This window comes from Alternaria arbusti, assembly GCF_024043155.1.
Source record: "Alternaria arbusti strain BMP 1465 chromosome Unknown scaffold_2, whole genome shotgun sequence".
In the NCBI taxonomy this organism is placed as follows: domain Eukaryota; kingdom Fungi; phylum Ascomycota; class Dothideomycetes; order Pleosporales; family Pleosporaceae; genus Alternaria; species Alternaria arbusti.
The window spans coordinates 260,854-275,107 of record NW_026249942.1 but is presented as its reverse complement, the minus strand read 5'-3'; the positions used below and the strand labels follow the sequence as shown (position 1 = coordinate 275,107).

At 52.3% G+C, this 14,254-nt stretch overlaps 3 protein-coding genes across 3 annotated transcripts; 2 read left to right on the top strand and 1 right to left on the bottom strand.

The window, feature by feature from the left end:
- Positions 1 to 243: 243 nt before the first annotated feature.
- RSM25 (mitochondrial ribosomal small subunit component) lies at positions 244 to 1,072 on the top strand (the record flags this gene model as incomplete). Its single annotated transcript, XM_051442186.1, has 2 exons — positions 244 to 602; positions 658 to 1,072. The coding sequence occupies 2 exons, from the start codon at positions 244 to 246 to the stop codon at positions 1,070 to 1,072; spliced, it is 774 nt and encodes a 257-aa protein (XP_051305774.1).
- Positions 1,073 to 5,171: 4,099 nt separating this feature from the next.
- J4E86_001619 (uncharacterized protein) lies at positions 5,172 to 6,176 on the bottom strand (the record flags this gene model as incomplete). Its single annotated transcript, XM_051442185.1, has 1 exon — positions 5,172 to 6,176. One exon carries the CDS (start codon positions 6,174 to 6,176, stop codon positions 5,172 to 5,174), a length of 1,005 nt encoding a protein of 334 aa, XP_051305773.1.
- Positions 6,177 to 10,049: 3,873 nt separating this feature from the next.
- PHO5 (acid phosphatase pho5) lies at positions 10,050 to 11,908 on the top strand (the record flags this gene model as incomplete). The annotated part of the gene is made up of 4 exons (XM_051442184.1): positions 10,050 to 10,109; positions 10,162 to 10,579; positions 10,629 to 11,401; positions 11,456 to 11,908. 4 exons carry the CDS (start codon positions 10,050 to 10,052, stop codon positions 11,906 to 11,908), a joined length of 1,704 nt encoding a protein of 567 aa, XP_051305772.1.
- Positions 11,909 to 14,254: the final 2,346 nt, after the last annotated feature.

Genomic DNA, 14,254 nt, shown 5'->3' with positions numbered 1-14,254 from the left:
TTCAGCGAAGAGCTGCCTGGGTGGGAGGATATTGTGGCGGGTGCCGAGTGTCGCGGTCATACTCTCCAAAGATTTCGGCGTCGCGAAGTCTTGGCGGAGTTGCGGACTTTGCGGGCAAGAACCCCAATATCCACGACACGACCAATTGCGCCGCCCGACCTGCTGCTACACCCTCCGTCTCCCCCCAGAACCCCCGCCGATGCGATAACATATCTGATTATATAAAACAACACACCGCCCGCCATGGGCCGCTACGACTTCCGCCCGATGCGGGTGCGCCAGACCGCGAAAGCCCTCTTCGACTCGAAACGAGAACCCAACCTCCCGCAATGGTACGACGTCGTCGGAAACATACCGCCCGGCGAGACGCTCGCCCGCCCCGTCCTGCGCATACCCAAGATGCGAAAGGCGCGGAAAGCCAGCAAACTATTCCAACCCCTCCCCATCGCATACCCAGAAGACAAGCTGCGTTCGGAATTCTTCGGCGACCACCCGTGGGAACTGGCACGGCCGAGGCTAGTCGTAGAAGACAGCGGGAACGACTCCAAGAGATACGACTGGAGCAAGATTGTCCAGCCAGGGAAGCAATTAGACGGTGAAAGGTACCCAAACCCACATCCACCACACCACACCACCCCCATACTAACACCCCCCCAGCGTCGTCCAACGCCAAATGTGGCTAATGAAGCACGCCTCCCTCTCCAAAGCCACCGCCTACGACCTCGCCCGCCGCGAATTCTACCAACACCGCCACCTCTCCGAAATCCGGTCCCGCATCGCCAAAGAAGAAGCCCTGCACGTCGGCGCTTACTTCGGCAAAGGGCCGCTTGAAATCGGAATGGAGCTGGAAGACCGCACGTGGGAGAACTGGAAGGCGTGGGCTGCCCAGCAGATTGAGGACGAGCAGAGTATGCGCGCGCAGATGTTTAGTGGGCAGCAGGATGAGGGGTTGGGGGATGCCGCGGAGATGAGTACGGCGGAGTATGATGAGGCGGTGCAGGAGATTCAGCCGTCTGCGCCGAATAATCCGCAGGGGATGAGGCCTATGGGGGGTGTGGCGGCGCATGCGTAGTGGTGTGGGTTGGGGAGATGTTGTACATTTTGTGTAGATTACGATTACGATCGGTTCAATTCAATGGATATGAGACAAACCCTGTCTGGACAATGGGAACATGTGGGCATGAACGGCATCGCGATGATGCTGATCATCGTCAGGGTATTGATGAACGCAGTAGCATCCAGGCTTTCAGGGTCAACAATCTCAATTCTCTCAATGCATGTTTGAGAGGCAAATCCTTTTCATCTCATCCCTGCTTCCATAGTGTATTTTGGCGAACCCCAGGCGGAGGAGTCATGCAGAATGCCGATTTTCCTTTTCGATGAACCCCAGGAAACAGCATGAGCTGTTGGACGGATGATTCTGAACATACGGTGCTAATCTCCAGATTTGAAGTACAAAGAATCAACATAAAGATGAGGTTGTATAGCTCAACAGCGAAAGCGAGCCACCAGACATGTCTCTGAGCACTCGTGGTTTCCAGCTGCCAGCCCGGATCTCATATCACGGAATATCTTTGAATTTTGGAGCGTCGCGACCGCCATAGAGGGTGTCGAGTTGAATTTGGTCACTCCGAAGAGTCGGACATGGCATGACTGGAACTGAATTTCGGAAATCGACTCTGTCGAGTGGGATATAGGAAGGAAAGACTTCAGAGGCAGAGAAGAGTGTTTTATACCCCAAAGCTCTGGGCGGGAACAGACATCGAACACTGCTAATCTGTGTTTGGTGTCAAACACCGGACTGGGTGTCTTCCGCACAGCCATTGCTTGACTGTCATGCCTTTTTGGAACGGTTGTTTAGAGAGTTGGCATTGAAGGCGAGGCCGGAACGAAACATCGAATACTGGAGGTCCTTTTTGGACGGTCTTGCCAGAAAGAATGACTTTTGTGCCGATAAGGATGTTTGGTTTCGCTCAAACATACGCAGGGACTTGCATAATTTTGGAGGAAGAGGCGAAAAACACCATGTATAGATTTACAGTTGGCTTTGGTATAAAGAAAGCAGTGTATGATAGAGGAGTAAGAGCAATGATGGCGTGGTATTTAAACCCGTTGCGACCGGGCGCGACGGAGCGGAACATGCACACTCAGCACGCCGACTTTGAAGGACATAGGCCGCTTCTCATAACAATTTGACTCCTCGGTGCTCCACAACGACACATAGTCCTTGGTAGTCGATGTTTTGGTACGTCCCGGAACTACACTGTCCGAACATGAGTGACCTCTCTTTGTCTTTTTCGACATCAGATCTTCTTCAGTTGGAATCTTCGCGGTCGTCTATTCGACATATGATATTACTAACACTTTTTTGGTGGCTTGCAGCCATGGATCTGCCGTGGGATGATTTTCGAAAGCCCTGAGAAGAAGGACATGACGAAGCCTTGTACTGCGTTTGGGAAATCTCGCCTAGGAGAGGGAAGTTGTGGATGAGAGAAGCAATGCAGCGCTCCAGATATTTATATGCCAGCAAACCCAGCATATGACTCTCGTTGTAATTGTTCTGGACCCCATGTAGCGAGGCACTTAGTGTTTTAACGCAAAACGCTGGAGACCAGGACGCACACATCACATATTGTATCAGCTTTTGTTTTGGAGCAGCCAGCAGACTCCATACGATACCCTGAATATCGTTTTGAATCAAAGCGTCGAGTAGAAAGGTGTAAACGTTTTCGCCCAGCACAGGCAAACATGGAATTTTTTAAACTCCGGTTTCGAGACTGATGCCAGGCAGCACATGTCTGTGGATGCTTTCGATTTCAAGAAACTAGAGTTTTGGAAGCTGGTAAATGAGAGACAAGAAGTGCCGCTGCAAGGAAGACTTTTTATACCTCTAAGGTGAGGCGATATATCGCGTCCATGGTAGAGCCACTGTTCTGGTTTCCAACGACCTGTTGTTTTCACAGAAGCATCGGTTGCGATCGCGTTCACTTTTGGAGATTGGAGTCGATCTTACTTCAGCCAGACTCCCATCACTATCCAGGTTGGAGTTTTTGGAAGTTTGGATCGTTTGGTACACGCGAAGGGCAGCTTCCATGAAGGTGTTGTGTGAACTTTCGAAAAAGAGGAGGAGACTCAGACATTGTGGCCATGATGACGATTTTCAGTTATCCGACGTGGGAAACATTTGATGAGGAGAGAGAAAGTAATCGCAACCTGGTCGATCTGTATGCACCGAGGAAGACGCACAGAGCTTGCTGCCATCGCTTGGCTTTGGTAGCAGTTTGGAAAGAAGTGGTAATGATGTTGAAGTGTTGATTTCGACCAGAATTTTCGTAGTTGATGGTTGGAGGTCGCAGCGCGGAGACCATGAGTCTGCGAAACGCTTTTTTTTGGAACAGTCTCGTCCCGCGAATCCATAGTTCTTGAGGTAGAGTATTTTTTTTAAAGGCATGCAGCGTGAAGAATGGTGTTTTTGAGACCGTCCAGACCAGAAAGACATTAGTTGATCTCATTTCGTTTTGGAATGAAGAATTGCAGGTGCAGGTATCAGAAGAAAGGATGCTAATGAGAAAGGTCTTTATATGCGACAAAATCTCCGCAGTAGAAAGCTGAAGATTAAAAGGAGCAGATCATAGAAGGTCGCGAGGTAAATTTCGTGGTTGCGTCCCCGCGAACACATCGAGGTAATGTTCGTAAGTTTTGGAAGCTGTAACACATGCGAAGGAAATGTATGGTTTTGGAATTCTCCAGGCCGGAAGATCATGTGGGCGACGCTTATTCTTTTTGGAATAAATTACGGTAAGATGTGGATGGAAGGAAGAAAGTTCACTGAGGAGAGAGAGGCCTTTATATGCGCGGACAGACGCTAGCACCACACTTTGGAATGATGGGGCACATTGAAGCGCGAAGACGCTCCGTTGGCTTGACATCGCTTACTTCCACGCCTTTTTGAGCGAGCGGTCGCGATCCCAGGGTTTGCGAAAAGGCTCTTTGACCGCTTCATGGTTTTCATTGTCTCATCGATGCAGAGGTTCTTGGAGATGCGATACTGCTCTCTTTCGTAGAGTATCTCCTCCCGTATGAGTCGTATACACGGTGTCTCGGTGTCGTGCTAATGCTTCGGTGCGGACAACGCCATAGTGCGTCGTAGCTAAGCTTTCGACGAGTGTTGGGCTGCATCTTATGCGTCAACCAATGGCATCTGATGGTGATTAGCGCAGGATGTACGCCGGTCCCGCGGTTGGCCTGAAAGAGCGCCTGACGTCAGACCGAAACTAGACAGCCTCACACTCAAAAGAACTACCTACCGTCCTTCTGATCCAACACTACTTCTTTCATTCCCAGCAACAACCCTCCACCCCACCACTCCCACCTCCCAAAAGATGCCACCAACCCCCACCCCTCCAACCCCCAAGCCACCCACAACATTCCTAACCCTCCCCCGCGAACTCCGCGACAAAATCTACACGCACGCCCTTTCCACCTCCACCCCCATCGACATCGGCTCCATCCTCCCCTCCCCCGGCTACTGGCACTCCCCCTCTCCCCGTCCCCCAAAACCACCCACCCCCTCCCTCCTCCGCACCACCAGACAAATCCACGCCGAAGCAGCTTCCACCCTCTACGGCACCAACACCTTCAACTTCCCGCACCCAGGCCAACTCCCCGCGTTTGAACGGCAGATCGGGGCTGGGAATTGTGCGCGGGTGAAGAGTATGGAGATTTGGGTTAGGTATCCGGGTCCGGATGAGGTGGTGTTTGATGCGGGGGAGTTGGGGTTGGGGGAGTATGATAGTGTGCCTGAGCATTGGATGAAGGTTTTGGGGGAGAGTGGGATGACGGGGGTGAGAAGGTTGGTTGTGGAGGCGGTGATGATTGGGTGTGAGCCTGATAAGGTGCTTTCTGTGCTGCCTATGCCGGATGAGTTGAGAGATTGCTTTGTTGAGTTTCTGGGGAGGGGAGGGGGTGGAGGAGGAGGTGGGGCGCCGCGGTTGGAGTTGAAGGGGATACGGGAGGAGGAGAGGGGGAAGTTTCCGGAGGGGTGGGATGTTGTGGTTAGTCAGTGGGATTAGTATATGGACGCAGACGAAGAGGCGGAGGATGGGGACTAAACAATAACATTACTATTAGCACGACTACTTTATACATATCGTTGGCGATCGTGTCATCGCTCAGATCTTGCCAAGACCAGCGCCCTTCTTCACGATCTTCTCGACATCCTTGAGCTTAGTAAGCTTGTACTTGTAAGGCGCCTTGGTGAAGTTGCCAACTTGAGTAATATTGACAGTCGCCTTTCCAAAGTCGTTCTTTGCACCAAGGTTCGCGAAGCCGTCAATCTCGAAGTCGCCATCGGGGCTGGTGTTGGGACTGTCCTCTGGAATGACCAATCCGTATGTGCTGAGAGCCTCGCGTGTCTTACCCTTGAAGACGTTGCCTTCAACGAGAACCTGATTGTCGCTACGGGAGTGGATGGCTTGGTACAGGAAGTCGACGTAGAGGTTGTTGTAGATGTGTTGGTGGCCGAAACGACCGGCAGGGCCGCGGGTGCCCTCGTTGCGCCAGTAGTTGTGGTGGTAGGTGACGTGGAGGTGACCTTGATCAACATCCCTGAGCGCATCGCTGTTGCCAACGAGAGAGCTCTTCCAGTGATCGTGGAAGTAGTTCCATGAGACTGTGATCCAATCCGCGGCGCGGATGATGTCTACTTGGCCGTCGTACGCATCAGGGCCCAGAGCAGGGAAGTTGCCAGTAGTGAACTCGTTATGATCGATCCATACGCGGGTGCTGTTACGAATCGTCATGCAGTCGTCGTCAATCGCTGTGAACCCGATATTGCGAATGATGACATTGGTCTTGTTGAAGATGTTAAGACCCGAGCCAGTGATTTGAGCTCCCTTGCCCATTCCGATGAGAGACTTGTTCGACCCTACTTGAACTCTCGATGTGAGGTTGAAGTTGCCCTTGGCGTAAATGACTGTTGGCTCGCTGCCGTTTACAGCTTTGATGAACTCCGCGACCGTCCGAACAGTGACGCTCTTGCCATTCTTGCCAGCACCACCAGTGGTTGGTCCAATTGGGTTGTCCTTGGCGAAACCGACGAGGCTAAAGTCAGCCCCTGCAGGAGCTGCAGTCGCACATAGCGTGAGGGAAAGGAGTGATAGAATTGAGAGCTTCATCTTCAGGTAGAGGATGCAGATGGGTTTGCGTGATCTGATGCCGATCAACCAGCGACATCACTTACATTTTATATACTGCCATTTCCAGCGTCGGCAACCGGAGAACCAGAACACGACCATGCAGTCGGCATCCAGGCCTCGAGGCGTCCACCATTGCAATTCTTCCGGCAAAATGGCTGATGGCGCATTGTCGTACAGGCTCGAGAAACTCCCACTCGCGCAAGTGCATGCTGCGTCCATCACCGTGATGCTGTACTTCGTCTTGGCCCATCTTGGCGAACGTGCATTCCGCCCCAGGAACGGCAGCAGGTATTGCGCAACGTTAGACTGGTGGCTGCAGGTTGTGGTGTTGAGTGGTGGAAAGAGGCATCCCCAGATTTTCCCGTGGCTGGAAGGCTCGATCGCCTCTTCGGACGGCGGGGAAAATACGGGGGAATCGGCTTGGCGCGCAATTCCACCAGTACGGACCACGGTTCCCTGCTTGCTTATTTCGTTGCATCTTAACGTTCTGTCGCCGAAGCGTATTTCGAAACTGGTTTCTAGAAGCGAGATGAGCCATCGAAGCTGTCAGAACTCTCTCAGCATTGTAATGTCTGCGTGCGCTTGACTCGCTTGTTGCCGCCACCAAGATTGTTGCCTTGCCGCCCAGGCAAACATCGCATGTGAATCGGCGAAGACAACATACGGGCAAGTCAAATTGGCTGTTTCGCCATTCGATAGAAAGAGATCATCTGTCGAATGAGCGGTGCATTTCAACCGCCTTGGCTTTCTTATCGTGTACTAACGCTGTGGCAAGACCGAGGTTGTTCCAGAAGTCTCGAACAACGACTGTGCGACACCACTGTTTTGCGATGCCACAGGCTGCAAGCTTCTAGGAAGTGAAGCTGGCGAGGTAATCGTCCGTCCTTCACACGCGAAGTCTACACTGTCAGCACTTTGACAGCCTGGGATCAGGTATTCCTCCATGATGGTGCGACGATGCTTATCGAAACTTGGTGCTTGACAAAAGAGCGATAATGCGACAAAGCAGATCGTCGCGTTGGCGGATGGGATACAAGATTCTTTGTTGAAAGGTTTTCTGTTCGAGCACAAAGGCCAAGTATTGAGACCATCCTGCACAATATGAGGACCAGGAAGGTCTATTCAATCTCTCTGTACGTCCTCCGCATTCCGAGCGCATTCCGGTCTTTTCTTTAAGACGGCCAACTGGTATTCGTGGTAGAAGACGAGATATACACTTCCAACATTCACTCGAGACATGACCGAACAACAGCGCATGGAAGATGTCAATGGCGCGTACGAAATATTGGTCAAACCAATCTTGCGGACGCAGTATGATGGTTGTTATCAGTCCATACTGACGCAGTATGCTGAGCGTTTCAACCCAAGTAGACAAGGGTGGAGGCGGACGAAGAAGACTCCATGGACGGGATGGCCTGAAGGTCTCATCTTTCCGCGATGGAGGCCTTCGCCGCCGGGAGCTTGGCCTTTGGATTGTGCAACGAAGCAAGGGAGGCCATTGGGGCTAAATCATTCTCATGAAGATCCGCCATCGCCGTCGATTATGAGCTCACAATGTGGTGTGTCAAACGAGAAACGATCGTCCCAAGATTCTCCACAGGATCGGGAGCCAGGAGGAACTACTGCTCACGACTTGCCTCAATCAGAGAAGGAGCGTCCAGGAGGGGATGATGACGCTTCCGAGCCTGGAAAATCGCACTGTATATTGCGCAACTTGCGCTACCTGGTTCCCCATCCGAGGAGGAAGAAAGTGGAGAAAGATAATGCGAGGCAACCACGACAACGCAACCAGGCAACTAGAACCACACACACGTTCAAGCGACCGTGGCCTTGGGTGCGACAGTCAGCACCGAGACGAAGATTGTTGAGGGAAGTATTGGAAGACGAGTATGGACGCACGATAGAACGGTTCCGGGACGACTTCTTCCGCTGTGAAAATCTCAGTATTTGACGGGGAAGATTATCAAGCGACAACAGATGGCGTCTCCGCCCAAAGAGCAGGCAGCCCCAATGACTGTGGGAGCCGAGGGGGAGGAAAGAAGAGAAGATCGTGATGAGAGAATCAAGCGCCGATTGAACGAATACCAGCGGAAGAGAATAGACCATACGACCAATTGGAATTAGAGTAGAGATGATCAATTGATGATGATCGCGTCTGAGTTCATTCGTGCAATGGCGAACGACCCTCTCCTGATATGTTATATCCGTGGAAAGATCGTCGTTCAGAATGACGATGACTGGTGCTCAAATCCAGTGCTCTTCGTCGAATTGGTTTTACTTGCCGCGTGTCTGGCCTGGTTGATGGCACGTGGGGCCAGATCATGTGAATCTAACATGTAGTGGTCGAGGCGCCGAATGGTGCAACTTGTGGCAAGCCGATCGTGCGATCCGCGGACTATATGCGGGTAGGTGGAGTGACCGATAAGAACTAAACTTCGGATCAAGATGTTGTGAGAGGCGAGGCATTCGGTAGGAAGCAAAACCTCTCGATCTCGGCGATGCCGCGACGCATTGTCATCAGAGACGAGGGTGCCCAGTAGGGGGTTCTAGTTCTGCATTGCCGGATTGGACAGCCCGGCCGCGGCATCCAACTGCATCTCCCCTGCATGTCTTGCAGTGACCCACTCCCAAGACCGCTGTCTTGGGTGAGCCCGGATTGGACACGGTCGATGGTCTGGATGGAATTGCATGTGCGAATGCGATGAAAGTCCGTAGATCTTGCAAAAGCCTCAACGCCTGGGACGCTGAAACAGTGTATCGCTTGCGATGTAGGCTTATCCACCTGTTGTTGGGTTGGTGGTACGATTGCCGCTCAGGTCCAGCGACCGAAACGCTCATAGCACCAATGAATTCGATCGCTGCAGTGCCATCCCACGTGCAACGATGGGATTGGGTAAGAATCATGCGGCAGTCTAACATCGATGTCAGTGGGGGTTCCAATGAAACCTCGGGTCGGTCATTGCAGCAACCCTAGGCTGGGTTGCCTCCGATGACCTGCACCTCAAAGTGTCAGAATTTTGCTCCCTGATAACTAGTTGGGTGTTAGTGAGTAAGCTAATTTGCCAGTGTGCTGGTAAGTAGTTTGGTATCGGGACCAACCGACAGTCCAGAAGACGGGTCTCGCATGGCAGGCTAGCGGAGACAGTTGCTTGATGCATGCAACCCCATCTGACGGGCCCTGTACTAGTCGGTCCAGGCATGGGGTACGGGACCAGGTTCAGTTCGAGCGTGTTGCATTCCTCGGAGAAGACGAGACAAGACTGATCAGGTAGGTCGGCGGCATACGCGTTGGATGTCATCGTGAGTGTTGATCAAGCGTCTAAAGACAAGCCACAAGATCATAAGGATGCACCCAAGCTTTCCAAGAGAGTCTTGAGTGCGAAGAAGCTCCTTCAAAGGTCAATCGGGGCGATGTTGGGAGAAGGCGTTCTGGCCGTGCCCCTTTTAGCGTCTTGGCGCAGCACGTGGGGTACATGATTGGACCGAACGTCCTCTCCTCGCGTTCCCTTCACCACACCAGATGCGCGGCAAGGATAACCCTCAAGACGCGTCAAGCCTGGTGGCGGCCTGGGCTCGCAAAGGCGCATTTTCACGAGTGAGTCTGCTGCTTACAGCGAAACGGCCGAAGGAAAGATTGCAAATCTGCGGGCGTGCCAGAACGGAATGATCTTACTGGTCCGTGGGTACCGTAGGTTTGGCATACAAGCATGATGCTCAGCACTCGGCGTAAGCTTGAGTGCAGGTATATAGCTTGGCCCTGCACCCTCTACCACTGATCTCCAGCTCCCACAGCCGTCTTTTCCGAACTCAAGCCTCGTCTAATCCTTTGACAAGTCTCGGCAAAGCTTCACAATGGCTCACAAGACAGCTGGCGGCAACGCCGCGTTCCACAACTTCAACAATGACTTCGCGGTATGGTAACACGGTCGACGTCTGAAGTAGTAGCCTTGCTGACTGTCCTTAGCATATTGAAGACCCTAATGAACGACGCCGGCTTGCACTGGCTGAGATCGACAAAGCGCCCTTTGGCTGGTACCATGTGCGCGCAATCTTGGTTGCAGGTACCGGTTTCTTCACGGATTCGTACGACATCTTCTGCGTGTCTCTCTTGACGATCATGTTGGGTATCGTTTACAAGCACGACAACAAGGGTGTTCTTCTCACACAACAAGACACAGCTATCAAGCTTGCAACATCAGCTGGTACCGTTCTTGGACAAGTCGGATTCGGTACACTGGCCGATATTGTTGGACGTAAGAAGATGTATGGTCTTGAGTTGATCCTGATCATCGTCGCCACACTCGCCCAGTCTCTCACTGGCCCTGGTCCCGGCACTTCAGTTGTCGGTCTGATCATCTTCTGGCGTGTATTGATGGGAATTGGTGAGTTTATTGTCAAATTACGAACTATCGCCTTACTAATAGCTATCAGGTATCGGTGGTGACTACCCACTGTCTTCCATCATCACTTCTGAGTTCGCCACGACCAAATGGCGCGGCGCCATGATGGGTGCCGTCTTCGCCATGCAAGGTTTTGGTCAGCTCGGTGGTGCTCTGGTCATGCTTTGCCTCGTTGCCGGTTTCAAGGACACGCTTTCAGGCGCTAAGGGCTACGCAGACTGTGATGGTCAGTGCTCTATCGCAGTTGACAAGATGTGGCGTGCCCTTATCGGAATTGGCATCGTCCCAGCCTGCATCGCGCTCTACTACCGTCTTACCATTCCCGAGACTCCTCGCTACACGTTCGATGTCGCCCGTGACGTCGAGAAGGCCAACGCAGACACCAACCAGTACCTCTCTGGTAAGCATGGCAACGGCGACCCTGATGCGATCGCCCAAGTTGCCCAGACCCAGGCCACTGCTCAGCTTGAAGTTCCCAAGGCTTCTTTCGGCGACTTCTTTAGGTTCTACGGCAAGCTCCGCAACGGCAAGATTCTTTTCGGTACCGCAATGTCATGGCTCCTCCTCGATGTTGCATTCTACGGACTTGGCCTGAATTCATCGACTGTTCTCCAAGCTATCGGCTACGCCAACGGTGACAATCTGTATCTTAATCTACACAACCTTGCTGCCGGTAACGCTATCTTGGTGTGCGCTGGAGCTATTCCCGGATACTGGCTTGCGGTTGCGACTATTGATACTGTTGGACGCAAAACACTCCAACTCGCTGGTTTTACCATTCTCACCATCCTCTTCATTGTCTGGGTATGTATATGTTCCAATTTTATACATCGAAGGCACACACTAACTTTCACTTAGGGATTCGCCTACAGTCACCTCAGCCACCACGCCATGTTGGCCATCTACGTCCTCATCCAGCTCTTCTTCAACTGGGGTCCCAACACGACCACCTTCATCGTGCCTGGAGAGTGCTTCCCAACTCGCTACCGTTCCACATCTCACGGAATCTCTGCTGGCTCAGGCAAGATCGGCTCCATCATCGCTCAGGGAGCTATCTCTCCTCTTCGAACTCGGGGCGCTACAGCGACGAACAAGAACCCATGGTTGAACCACGTCATGCAAATCTTCTCAGCTTTCATGTTCTGTGGTATCTTCACTACCCTGCTGATCCCGGAGACCAAGCGCAGGACGCTCGAGGACCTGGCGCAAGACTGGGATATGGGTGATGAGTCCATCACTGGTACGGAGTACGCGCGCAAGGCGGAGAACCGCAGCAGCGACGAGGCTGGTACCACTGAGCTCAAGGCTTAGTTTGCGCTGTCGTTTCGCGCGTCACCCTTTCTTCTTCTTACAGGCTTTTGCCTCCATACCCGTCTTCATGTAGCATCGAGACCTAGACTGTAATGCATTCACTCATACTCCATCCAAAAGACCTGTCATCAGCTTCTCTCACCATTAATGGCAAGAGATGCTTGAATAGACAAAAAGACATGTGTCAATAAGTGCAGCTACCTAGCGCCTGTTCATGCGTAGAAACGTCCCCTAATAGGCTTTTTCACACCGTCCAATGCCGTACCAAAACTCAGATGCTCCACAGGCCGGCGTGATCCTGGACCACTTCGCCGGTCTACCTGAGCATCATACCAATCCTGAGGCATCTTCACCACGCCCCATGAGAGAAGACTCCTCGAAACGGCGAGCAAACCACTGTGCCCTTCTTCTTCGGCCATGGATACGGGCTCATAGCCTTCTCCTTTCCCATCCGTTTGCTCGACGATTGGGGCCTTGGCTAATGGCGAGACATGGCAGGCAGCCGCTATGGCCCGCGAGTCCGATCCAATGGGTGGCATGTGCCCGGGCAGTCGCAACAAGCCCAGAAGCCAGGGAACCTGGATGGCGGCGGTGGCCAGGGCCAACAGTCCTGCTAAGTATGTTGGAGATAAACTCCATTGTACATAAAAATCATCTGGTAGAGAGCTATAGTCATTCCAGCTGTCCGTACCGTTGGGATCAGAACCTAAGGTGTAATGTTAATGTCTGCGTGTTGCGTATAGGTGTGGCATTTTGTCGTGGTACATACTGCCCGTGTAGAGAGCCACAGACGAGCTCTCGGAAAGAAGGAAGTGCAGCACTGCACTGAGAATGATGAGAAGGATGCTGTATTTATAAGGGAGTTGGAGTCTATAAGTCTCAACCTGCTGACCTCTTGTAGAGCGCTAGTCAGCATGCTATTCTAATGTGTCAGGAAAGATTGAGAAGATACCTGGGCTGAGAGACCCGAAGAGGTCGGAATGACGTGGAAAATAGAGCCCATTCCTGGCTGAGTTGCAGGCGAGTCAATATGGAGTTGTACGCGAAATACCAGACTGAGAGTAAGAGCTGTGGAATATTGGCCAAAAGCACTGTCGTGATGAAGGGGACAGAGGAATTGGGTGGTCGAATCGTAGGATTAGCGCTAGTGAAGCCATTATAATATGGAGCGCTAGTGTAGTCTCTATAATATGGATCAGAGTAGTGCGTGCGATAGCCTGGAATGGGAACTCACATGTAGCGACTTTTTCTTATCGTTAGCATCTGAGCTTCTTTCCCTAGAACTGCAGCTGCACCCACGATGAAGGCAATAAAAAAGGCGTAGGTACATGCCCATGCCCTGCGCGAAATGGAGGATGCCCGTTTTGAAGGCGTATACCTCCACAGTATCGTGCCACTATCACTAGCTCCGTGCGTCGACTGGTTCACCAGCATGTCCAGTCTGCCAGCGGTAGATTGGTCCGGATTCGAGATGAACGAAGATAATGCGTCTCCGGGTGTGACCAGGGGCTCCTGAAAACCTAGAACTAAGACGGTTATCACGCAGATGACCACCTTGACCAAACAAGCTAGCGTAACGGCCAAGAGAAGAGGGTTCGATATGCCCACTTCACAGGTGTCACCGTCTCGTGACTGCAATATGGCACTGTTGAAGAGCAGATGCAGAGGCAGCGACGTGATCAACAAGGTGACCCAAGCCACCGTTTTGGAAGGGGACAAACGTGTTGCGTTCCGCCATGATAGCACTCCAACGTCGACTGACCTTCCCTGCGCGTGCGAAACATCCACTTCTGCACGGGTTGGCGAGCTGAGTACCTGCGAGAAGAAACTGGACGACGCGAGGACCGCACTGGATATGCCGTTGACGAGTAGGTGGAGGATCATGTTGATAACATCCGATGTCGAGTAACCCGATCTCGATACACTGCACTGCGATCTGTGGAACAGGAAGGTGTTGCGCACCACGGCCGCTCGGTTGGTCTCAGGCCCACCGTGATTCGGTTTGTTTATTCGTGAGAGGTCCGTTTTGAGAATCGAAGCCACGGTGAAGCCGCATAGTAATAGTGTTAGGAGGGTCATCGCGCCGATGTTCAGGATGGCTAGTCTCCTCCATCCGGTTAGCGTGGGGAGGAGCTTCGGGAAGCAACGGTTTAGCCTGCCCATGATTGTACAAACACTGACGAGAGTGCAAAAACTGGGAGGCTGAAGATAGGAAGCTGGGGACTCTTAGATCGTTATGTTTGAAAGACCTAAATAGCCACTGCCTTAGCTCCGCCATCTTGTGAGATGGTGGAGGCTATGTAGAATAAGTGTGGGGGCCGAATGAACGCGCAAGGCTGAAACTGA